Source organism: Amaranthus tricolor, chromosome 1 (genome assembly GCF_026212465.1).
Source record: "Amaranthus tricolor cultivar Red isolate AtriRed21 chromosome 1, ASM2621246v1, whole genome shotgun sequence".
Classification (NCBI taxonomy): domain Eukaryota; kingdom Viridiplantae; phylum Streptophyta; class Magnoliopsida; order Caryophyllales; family Amaranthaceae; genus Amaranthus; species Amaranthus tricolor.
Window position 1 is genome coordinate 18,701,859 of NC_080047.1, and position 12,046 is coordinate 18,713,904.

General features: G+C 34.2%; 1 protein-coding gene and 1 long non-coding RNA gene across 2 annotated transcripts; both read left to right on the plus strand.

The window, feature by feature from the left end:
* Window positions 1–268: 268 nt before the first annotated feature.
* Window positions 269–799, plus strand: LOC130807142 (beta-glucosidase-like SFR2, chloroplastic). The gene is made up of 2 exons (XM_057672351.1): window positions 269–335; window positions 438–799. The coding sequence occupies exons 1-2, from the start codon at window positions 269–271 to the stop codon at window positions 797–799; spliced, it is 429 nt and encodes a 142-aa protein (XP_057528334.1).
* Window positions 800–1,766: 967 nt separating this feature from the next.
* Window positions 1,767–9,666, plus strand: LOC130806876 (uncharacterized). Its single transcript, XR_009040389.1, has 5 exons — window positions 1,767–2,087; window positions 3,274–3,401; window positions 3,495–3,562; window positions 7,818–8,427; window positions 9,356–9,666. It is a non-coding gene; the product is annotated as an uncharacterized LOC130806876 (long non-coding RNA).
* The last annotated feature ends 2,380 nt before the right edge of the window (window positions 9,667–12,046 follow it).

Sequence of the window (12,046 nt, forward strand, 5' to 3'; positions counted from 1 at the left end):
GGCAACAATAGATCTCGTTGCAAAAAACAGATACCTTTTGCAACCACCATAGTCGTTGCTAAAACCTTTAGCTACGGCTGTACCCGCAACAATGGAGTTCGTTGCAAAAAACATTTTTAGCAACGAAATCAGGTTTTTAGCAACGACTTCTTCTGTTGCTAAAAACAAGTTTTCTTGTAGTGTAAGAATAGGATCTGTATGTCATATATCCTAGAATACTTTAGAGTAATTAGTTGCCACTTGCCAAGACCCATTATATGACTACTATATGAGCACTCAAAACTCCTTTTTTGTGGAACATATTTTCTTTTTTGTAAAATCAAAATCTTTACACCGTGACTCGTTCTTTTTCTATCGTTATTGCATGGTTTCTTTTAACTTTCCCGAAGGATTAATTAGCTTGTTTATACTAATCTGTAATCTAAATATTTTTTCAGATGAGGAAGTTCAGTTCTTCTTTGGATTGGCAACAGCACCAGCTCACGTGGAAGATAGGCTTGATGATGCTTGGCTTCAATTTGTCAAAGAAAAGCCTTGTGAAGAATCCACATCTACTGAGCAGCAACCAACTGATGGTCTTTTAGCTTCAGTTGCTGGAGATGGTGGCGTTCAACCAGTTTTATCTTCAGAAGTTAAAGAAAGGCCTAAGAAAAAGAAAAATCTCAAGGTAGCTATGGAAGCAATGATAAGAGGATTTGAGAATTTCATTGAAGAACCAGATGAACATCAATCTTTGACTAGTGAGTTAACCCATAATGTGGCTGTTTGTTTAATTCAAGGTTCCTTATCTTATTATTGAATAAGCAATGGTTGCGTGAGGGAGAAGGACTGCTCTGAGTCTGTTTGCTTTACTTATTTTTATCAGTCAAAATTTTTTTTTAAAGGAATGAGTAAGTTTACCGGTAACAGGTAAAATGGTATGCCAACGAGAAATATGTATCAAACTTCGTATTATTCATGGTTAATTTTAAGTTCCTATTATTGTAGGAAAATCAGTGAAAGTTCGTATTATTCAGGGTAATTTTTCCATGTTTATTTAACTATTTTTAATCAAATTAGATGTAAAATGATAAAACTTTAATTTTATTTACAGTCAAATAAGTAAAAGTAACAAAGTAATAATCACGAATTTATTTGCATTTAACCTTTTTGCCTTAACTAAGGGGAATCCTATCATCAATTAAAAAATGTCTAACAATTTAATCTGATATTGACTCGATCTATTGTAATTAATAATTCGTAGCGAATTTTACTGGAAAATAATACCAGAATCCGATCTGTACCCAGTAAAACCGAACAAATTATTAACCAATGACAGTCCGAGACCGATTGACTACTCGACACGAACTTCAACCGACACCGAACCGATGCTAACCCGATAGCTCAAATAACTGATCTTCCACCGAACGTGACTAACCGACCTGACGCAAATGTGACCCGCCGTAACATGTATCCAAAAAATAATCGATCCGATATACAACAACCGAATGACACCCGTCTGAAACCGACCCAATCACCCGAATGAACACCTCTACCTTCAAGTATTGTATTCTTAACTTCCTTTTTCATTTTAGTATAATGGGTGACATGGTGAGGAGTGAGGACAATGGTTTGATTGCCTTTTTCGTCAACCAAATCTAAGAAGACATTTGGAATTTGGCTATGAGCTGGAAGCAAAATCATGAGAGGAAAAATGTTGGTCAAACTATCTAAAGTGTATTAATAGATGTTTTACTATAGCAAGCCTTATACAATGTGAACTCTGATTTGAAATACTTTAGTTGCAAATTTATTAGGAAAGGAAATTATGAGAAAAAGAGAAAAAATGTATACTCTCAGTGTTATACTTTCTTGCATGATATACTTCAACTTTCAAGAACGTGTTTAAGAGTTTAAGATAACTACCAAAGTAGTTCGTTTGAATTTGTATTTTGAAAAAGTTTCTCATTGCATAGCCCTTAGCATTACGAAGCAGAGTATCCTGAATATCTGCATACATTTTGCATCTTTAATAAAGATCTTTCTTATTTTAGGAACTCCATCTGGTGAAACCACTATTTCCTCAAAACAAAGTCTAATGTTCAAAGGTATGTTTTATTATGATTTTTTTAAATCTTCAATTCTTTGAACTCCCCAAGGGGAAGGGTGGAAGTATGAAGGAGGGGAAAATACTTTGTGAACTTCCTTCACTGAATATTTTTCTACGTCATTTTAGCCAAATTGTTTTAATCCATCAAGCTTTTTTTTTGATTGTTTTGAATATCCATTTTTTGTTATTAAATGACATGGCAAGTTTTCATTTTTGGTACTGGCTATTGTTTGGGTTTAAAATTTTTCTTGAGTGAATATTTTGTAATTGGATACTCATATAGAGATGAGCCAGATGAGTAGCTCCCTTTTTTTCCCACCAGTATGAAAATTGGGTTAGTCAAAGATAGCCTTGTAATTATAGTTTTATTCTTTGGGTGCTTGTCATATCTGAATATGATAAACTTTTTACAATTCATATCTTAATACTTTTTATAATTTTGCTTTGTATGAGTGTTCGAAAACTTTGTTAACAATAGATGTTTTTGTACTTTAATTAGATAGCACAAAATGTATGATTACCTTTTGATGTGTTTGATTCATGAATGCTAAGGCCTTTAAACCTCTATGTTCTAATGTATTCTTAGTGCTTTTTGAACCTTCTTTTTGAAGGGAGAGGGGATAAGGCTAATCGTCAAACTAGGATTCTTAGCTGAAATGACTGATCACAAGAGGTTTCTATTTTTGTTTACTTGTACCATTGTTTTGACAATTGCATACATTTAGTTGAGTCTCCACTCTATTTTAGTTGAAAATTATCTGTGTGATTATTAGTAGCAGTTTAAAGGCCAGTTGACGGCTCTTATACATCTGTTTTATGTTAGTTGAACTCAAAATTTGTTAAGGAAAAAGGAAAAGAATCTGCAAAATCAGGTGATTTTCGTATTTGGGGATGCATTCTTGAAAATTTGGGCATTAATATGTCAAAATTTAAAACTGCTACTTTATTAACTTTATAGTAAAAAATTATATAGGACAAATTCTCTATGCTATTGGCAGTAGTATGTGTATATGGATGCTTAAAAGGGATTATTTTTGATAACATGATGTATTGTTGCTTCTTGTGGGGTGATAATATTTTTTCTTTATGTACGATGTAACAATGTGTCTTATTCTTGTTTGTAAAGTTCTTATTTGAGATATTTTGTGAAGGTGACTAATGAAATTAGTACCATTTTGGTGAAGGCACAAATTTTCGCCACACCATGTATCCATAATATAAGAGCAACCGTGGCCCTACGCCTGATACGGTGGTTCAAGGACTTCAGTACTTAAAAGCGTCCATCAAGGCTATGTCAATTAAAGTAATTGAGGTAACCAAGTTAACACAACAGTTATACGTGTAGATATTATATTTTGAATTTCCTCTTTGTGATAACTTATTATATTTTCCTCTTTGATATTAGGTGCCTGGTGTGAAGCTGATGATGTTATAGGAACTCTTGCTTTAAGGAGTGTCAATGCTGGTTACAAGGTGAAATTCTTGTTGTGTAATCAAATTTATATCCTATAAATATATTATATTTTGTATGGATCACATGTTTCTTTGTTAGCTTTAAGGATGTTTACCTGATCAAGCCCAATTATAATATATAAATATTTTTCTCGAAACTATCTTTTTCTTTTTGTCCGACCGAAACTACCTTTTAATGAAGCTTTTGGTTGCATGAAATTTTCTTTTTCTTCATGGTAACTTGGATCGTTTCTTCCAATGGAGAACTTGACCAAGATGTGATTCATACGATCAAGATTGGGTGGAAATGGAGTAGGGTAGCAACTTGGATTTTGTTTGACCATAGCATATCTTAGGGTAAAAAGAAATTCTATAGGGTGGCTTCTTGACCAACATTATTATATGGTCTATTGGTGTACTGGACCTATACGAAGGATCATAATCAAAAACAAAATGTGACAAGATGTTTGAGCTAAGATGTATTTATTGTTCGTAGGGTGTTGAATCTAGGAAGAAAATGTTGAAAGAAGCTTAGAGTGTAGATATTGAAGATAAGGTAAAGAAGCACCCGGGCAGGGGTCGCATCCAGCACAAAATGCGCCAGTCTAGCTTTGAAATGAATGTTTCAGAACACCTTTAAGAGATTTAAGTAGATAAGAGAAACTAAAAATGTCTTGGAAGGGGGAGTTAAAAAATATAATATGAACATAATAGGTTTGCTATTGTATATAGCAGTAGATAAACTGAAAGGATGATGATTTTTATGGAGAACATAAGTGATGTTTTTTCTTTAAAAATTCACAGCACGTCGACCACAATTTACTTTATCACTTCATTATAGCCGTTTTTCTGCGACACTGTAGCCGTTTCTATGAACGCACCAACGACCAAGCTTTTTTTTTCATGGCGTAGATTGTTGATGGATGAGGGGTGGTGTTTTTACACTTTTTTAAGCCATGCCGACATATAGCTGGGTGTTTCATCAACAACAATGCTAGAGCCTCAATCCCAAAAGATTGAGGTCTGCTAAAAGATTGAGGTCGGCTACATGAACCAATATAATACTTTTAATGTTCATTCACATGGATTTTTCTGATCCATTCATTTTGATTTTCTACCATCTCAGTTTGTAAGTCTAGATCATTTATATCCTTTTCCACTCCTGTCCCCCAAGTCATCTTTGGTCTTCCTCGCCCTCTTTTTAAATCTCTCGAGATCCAACTTTCCTCTTACTTACTAGTTCGCTAATACCTTGAATTCGCACATACCCAAGCTATCTTAAATGATTCTCTTTCATCTTTTCCTCAACATAGCTGGATGTTTTATATACTAAACAATTATATCAATAGAAAATTATGTTGTTTTGCTTGATTAGAACAAAGTTATGTACTCTTACTTTGTTCTAGAGGTTTGGAAAAAAAATTTAAAAAATTTCGTCAAAAGTGCAACATTTTGGCTCTAAATCTATGACCATTAAAATAAGAGATTTTAACCATTCACATGAAGAAGCTTAGCCCTGATTGTTGGTTTTCTTGGCTGACCTAATTTCATTATTGTAATTTGACCATAAAGAACTATGGTTTGGGAAAACTCGACTCTAAGAAGACATGATGGAAGATTTTATTGATACAGATTTCGTCATGGTGACCTTACATCCATAGAAAAAATGATGATATTGTCGCAGATTGTGGTAATAGTTGTGATGTGTCGGACGCGGCACCTCACGGTGTTACGACTCATTTTTTCGGATATCATTATTGAATCTTTAACTTGAGAATATCAGTTTTATAATCGTAACTCGAGTTTTGTAAAAGATATATTTAAAATAAAACTTGTAATAGACCATTTGATTCAGGGGTTTATAACAAACCTCTTAGAACCTAATACTTATTTATAACTGTAATGGATAATATGTTAGAAAAACAATTTATAATGGTTGTTACTCTTACATTATTAAATCTTAAGTTACTTAATGGGGTTTTGAGGACGGTAAGCTCAAAATCCATTATAAAGCTATAATGGCCAATATATGACTTCATTATTATATCACATTTAAATCACATCATTTCAATGGCTTCTCAATTCAAACAAATATGATTGCACAATTAACATCACAATCCTTTTCCTTCTGTGTAAAATATATTGTGCTATGAATATGTGGTACTTGAGTTAAAAAAACATAACATCTAACCTAATTAGTTTGCATTCCTCAAACTTCTTTTGACTTGTGGCCTAAATCTAACCCGCACAGCTACCTTAACTTTGGCTAGTTTGTATGAAGTATTGATGTGTTGAGGCGTCCTGCTTTATCATAAAAGAATCTAAAATCTGGCAGTCATGGATTTGACGACGTTTTCCGTCCATCTTCTCGTTTTAACAGTTCCATAGTAAGAAATAGGCATACTCATTGATAATAAATGTCCTTTTATTTAGATTGTGTTCTAGAAAGTTTCCTATTTTTAAAGTTAGCCTTTTTATAGTAACCTGCTTGTCATGTTTTCTGGAGATATCTTGTATGTTTATTCGAGTTTGTGAGGATATTCATCTCTCTCTCTCTACCTTTTTCTGTTAGTGTATATTTCAATCTCTGGATTGTAATTTATTTGTCATTGATATGTAACACTAACTACATAGGTACGAGTTGTGTTAACAGATAAAGATTTGTTTTGTTGGGTTTTGTGACTCGAACCGAGTCTAAGACCAGTTGAAGATGAATGGGTGTCTTAGTAGCTAGAAGCCTAGTCGGCTTTTTGGTGGGCCAAGACGAGAGACGAGCCGGCTGTTCATAGTTGTTTTAAATGAGTTTTCTAGAAGATAGAGCCGACTCTGCGGCTGGGCGACTTGGAGCACAGCCGACTCGGCGGTAGAAGCTGCTCAAATGATACGTTTTTCCAGAGGGTACAACTGAGTCGACGGTCTGGGGGCAAGGCCAGAAGCCGACTCGGCGGCAATTGCTGCATGTTTTTCGTGGGTCGTTTGTTGGCAGTTACTCTTTAGTTTGGCATGTAATCTTTGTAATTCTTAACATAATTTCTTTTAGTGAGTAGTATACTATATAAAGCCCTCTTGTTATTAGAATTAGGGTATGTGATGCAAAACACAAAGTAAGAAACTAAGAGAGAAAAGCTTGAGAGCCATTGTTGTGGTGTCTCGTATTCATCTTGTAATCTCCCAGTTTATAGTGAAACTTTATTCTCGGTGCCGGTGGACGTAGCTATCAGATTGAGTGAACCATTCTCGGTGTGATTTTCCTTATTGTTTGCATTGAATTTCTTATTGTTTCATTATTGTTCACCGACCTTGCTTCCGCTATCGCACAACATCTTTCAGATTCTATCACCTTCATTGCGTCTTCTGAGAATTGCTACACGTGGAGATGAGTTAGTGCCTCTTGTGATTACTATGTTTATCTCTATTAACATGTCTTTTCTAAGGAGGAGGTTTGTGGAAAATATTTTTCTTGTGACATAGTTTTCTATGAAAACTATTTTCTGATTCAAAATTTAAATGATAAATTTTATTTTCCTATGTCTGGTTTTGTTTGAAAACTCATGGGAGAAATGAACTTTGGGAATGAAAAGGTGAAGGAAAATCAGTTTCCATCCAGTTTTGGAGGAAAATATTTGCAAAGTGAATAAAAAACTCTTTTCCATCCAAATTTTCCATTTTAAGTCTCGTCAAATTAAACGACCGAAAATGGGGACAATAATTATACAAGAAAATTTTCCCTTCCCATACCAAATATCTTTGAGTTCATCATGCATTAGTTAGTACCTCATTGCAATTGTACTTTGATGGCCATCAGTTTTTTTGATGTCCTTCGTTGAATTTGATTAGGTTCCTAGCCACGTTTTGGGATAAAGCCAATGGCCTGTTTCATAGTTTTCTCTAGATGATCTTTGTAAGAATGAATGGAGAATCTTATTGTAGCTTTCTTAATTGTTAAGTGATGCCTTATCCCTATTCTTTTATCTTTTTCTTTTTTTAATTAATAAATTTTTCCTTTAAAAAGCTATATCAATAAATACAGAATGTCATTAAAAATTATTGTTTATGTTTCTGTCCATGGTGTCAAAAAGAGTAGGATACATCAGAAATCACTGATGATTGCCAGAAAATGAAAGCACACTAGGATGCTTATTGTTGCTTCTGTTCATCTACTCCCTCTCTCATTTGGGTCACAAATTTTTCTCCTTGGATTTTTGTGGTTAAACGTTTCTCAGCACCATTTTCCATAGATATCTACTAATAATCAAACTATTTTGACATTTTGCAGTATCACTCTTAATCACACTGTTGTGAAAATTGGCATCTCAAACATGTTTATAAGGTGGAATTATATTCTTGCCGTTACAGCTGAAAGTGAAGATTGATGGAGACTTCTTTGAGTGGCTAAAAACTCGCCAAAAACCTTTATTTCTCTAGTGACTCTCTTGTCTTGATTTCCTGTACTTATAGCATTAGCTTATGATTTTTTCTCACAAGCTCTTTATAATTAACTTATTTCCCAACGAATGTCGTCAAAAGCTTTCTATAGAATGCTATTAGTAGTAGAACCATTATGGTCAATTAGCGGACAAATTTGTTGCGAAATGCAATTGTAAGCTTCTTTTATCATACTTTTACTTATTCATTACTGCATATAAATATTTCTGGCTGGTGAAAACATTTCTGTAATTCTGTGGAAGATGAACGTTATTGAAGTACTGGCTTTTATCCTCTTAATTGCACCTGGAGTTATTCTGTTGTTCACTCTGGTATTCTTGGGGTTGTGCAGGATGGTCTCATTTGGCTTGGAAGATTTTGCCAAAAGATATGGAACTCTAAGTCTTCTCAGTTTGTTGATGTTATTGCACTTGTTGGTGATAAAAGTGATAATATCCCAGGTTGGATTTGAATGTTCAAGAATTTCCTTTACTCATCACCAAAGTGTCGATGTCTCTTTTTATTGATCATTGATGTGTGTTATTACATTCTAACTATACGACCATGAAATGAAAGCCTCAAAGAGGTTCAACAATAAAAACAAATAAAAAATATAATACAAAAGATGAACATAAGTGTTTATGGGGTATCTTTGATACCTCCCACTCAAATATAGTTTATTATAATGAATTCAACAATTAAAAGTATAATAAACCTCCATTATCTTGAGAACAATCTCTCAAGATTACAAACACTAAAGCAAAGTAAGAACATTCTCAAGTTTCTAACAATGCAATAGCCCTCTCAACAATATGTGTGTTTGTGGTGGTTGTTACTATAAGTGATGAATCTTATTTATAGGCAAGGTATTTATCACTGTTAGTATTCCCTCATAAATCATCATAAACTCACATGTAACATCCCAATTAACACCCTAATTAACTACGAAAATAAACATTACAATAAATAATAGAGTAATGCACCACATTATTGCATAGTCACTACAAATTCTGATCAAAAAATGATCCAATGTAGTCTGTTCGACTACCGCTCGACCGAGCCACTACCTCGCTTGGTCGAGCGAGCTTCCAGTGAAGGTACTGACTTGTTCTGGATATTTTGCTCAACCGAGCCAACACCGCTCGACCGGTCAAGCTAGGCTCTGCTCGATCGAGCGCCTGGTCGAGCCACTCACGGTCTGCTTCTTTCCTTGTTGCTTTGATCAAACAACTCTCATCAACCATTCCAAACCTTAATCCACCCATATCCGATACAACTTTATCGACCCTCTCCAAAGTACAAGATAAAACATGTTCGATTATATGTTTAAAGTTAACGTCATCATTAAGATTATTGGCACTTGTTTTAACGGACCAACTTCTTATCCAGGAGTAACAGGAACAGGGGAAGTGAATGTTGTTCAATTGATAACGGAATTTGGTTCTCTGGAAGAATTGTTGTCTAATGTTGATAAAGTACGACAAGATCATATAAGAGAGGTATATATTTAAGTGAAATTCTGAAGGCATCTTAGATTTATTTGATAGGCTATTTAAATGATAAACTTGCTAAAGACGATTAAAATGTGTTTTGGAGGCATTCATTCGCCAACATGTGGACAGTGTTTTTTGCATGCCCTGTCAAAGTGACACGAGAAGATTAAGCTCAAATCATTTCGTTGCTTTATTTTAACTAAATCGTACTCCTTTGTTTCGTTGCTTTATTTTAACTAAATCGTACTCCCGTTTGATTTTTGGACAGTATTCATAATTCACTATTAATTTGTATTTTATTCTTAATGTATAAGTTAAAACATAATTAAACAAGATCTTGTTTAATTCGTCCCAAGATAAGGTTTATTAATAGCTAGTTTTTATAATTTTTAATTATGCACAATTATAGATATTAAGGGTAGTATTAGTGCATTGGCAAATGTGCCCAAACCAAATGGGACATTAAAAAGAATATAGAAGACATGTAGGATATGCACCAGTAAAGATGTTTGCAATTGGTGTAAATTGCAGCCTATTGGGGGTACACCTGGCTAAGAAGGACACATCATCTTTTTTAATAATATATATATGTACTCCTTTCCCTTTCTATGCAATGTAATTTTCTGACATTTTCAATAAAAATCATTTTCTTCCTCATTCTTCTTCCTGGCATTTCTCTTCTTCCTCCAAGTTTGCATATCAATGGCAGGATGAATCTGCATCTCAAATCTCTCACATTCTTCATGGTATCAGAGCCTACTGATTGTTGCTCACGTTTTTCAGATACATCTACAGACATTTCAGTATGAATTTGCATGTTTTCTTTCTTCTTTGAAATTTCTGATTTTCCGATAATTTTCTTGAAGTTCTTGATTAAATTCTGATTTTTGTTCTTCTTTTCATCTGGCGTTTCGATCTCTCCCGTTCTTTCATTCTTTTCCGTGGAACAATTTTTTTTTTTCTTTTTCTTCTTCTTTTTCTCCCTTATATTTGTTTGCACTCCATGTGTTTGATGTTTTGCATTCATTCCTGATTTTCTTGCCTATCATCATGAATGATAATATCTCAACAAAGTTACATCTCAATTCTAATCCAGCTAGCATATACTACATTCATCCATCCGAAAATAGCACTAATCCTTTAAGTTCTATCAAATTTGCTGGTAATGGCTTTACTGATTGGAAGCGTTCTGTTCTTATTACTCTTTCCGCTAGAAATAAACTCGGTTTTCTTAATGGAGATTACCCTAAACCTGAACCTAACACACCTGAATATGATGCTTGGATTAGATGTAATGATTTGATCATATCTTGGCTTCTTTATTCTTTAGACACACAAATAGCCAAATCTGTTCTTTATTTCAAAACTGCTTATGAAATTTGGACTGATCTTGAAGAAAGATTTAGTTATACCTCTGGAGCTCAACTGTATGATCTTGAACAACAATTGTATGCATTACACCAAGGTTCTCAATCCATTTCTGAATATTACACCAAGCTTAAAGTCTTATGGGATGAACTGAACTCAGCATTTCCTCTACCTACTTGCACCTGTAACAAGTGCACATGTAATCTCACTCAGAAGTTTTTCAAAACTCAACAAGATCAAAGGCTTATTCAATTTCTGATGAAAGTCAATGAGCACTTCTCTCATGTCAGAAGCAACATCCTAATGCAACAACCTCTTCCACCGGTATCTCATGCTTACAGACTCCTCGTGCAAGAAGAAAAACATAAGGAAATTACAGATCAGTCAGCATCTAACACTGATCACATGGCGTTCAATGTTCAAAGGTCTCTTTCTTTCAGACCATATACAGCCAACAGAATTACTCATGGGATTAATCAACAAAGATTCAATGATAGTTCCATTACTCATCAAAGACATAATTCAAGCAACCAACAGAGATATAGCAACAAGAAACCAAGTTCTTCCTACTATTGCACACATTGCAAGATTTCTGGTCATAGTAATTCAAGATGTTTCGAATTACATGGCTATCCTCCTAGTTTTAAAGGTTTCAAAAACAAAAACATTGCTACTCTAGCCCAACAGTTTTTTGATTCTCAAGATCCTTCTGATAATGCTGAAACTACCACTATTCCTATGGAAGAATACAAGTATCTCTTACAATGCATACAGAAGAAAGAATCATCACACATTCAGTCTATCTCTTCTGACACTCCCCACTCAGCTCAAGCTCATCTAGCAGGTAAAATATGTTTGTTGTCTTGTATAAGGACTTCTTGGATTCTGGATAGTGGCGCAACAAACCATTTTTGCTCAGACCTTAGTTTTTTTTATGAATGGCAACCTGTTTCTGGTAATGAAAGCTTTATCACCATACCTAATGGTACTAAAATACCAGTCAAGCATGTAGGGACTGTGCAATTGTCTGAAAAAGTTAAACTCCTTAATGTGCTTCATGTACCAAACTTTGAGTTTAATCTCATATCTATACACAAGCTATCAACTGATCTTAATTGCACAATCACCTTCTCTAGTGACAAGTGTTTTCTTCAGGATCAGAAGTGGAAAGAGCCAGCACTTCTTCTTGGTAGACTAAGAGGTGGTCTTTATCACATTG

Excerpts from the sequence above, each read along its gene's own strand:
- LOC130807142 (XM_057672351.1), top strand. The coding sequence starts at position 269 with ATGAGCACTCAAAACTCCTTTTTTGTGGAACATATTTTCTTTTTTGTA. Across the intron at positions 336-437 it reads AAAATCAAAATCTTTACACC|ATGAGGAAGTTCAGTTCTTC; the intron begins GTGACTCGTTCT and ends ATATTTTTTCAG.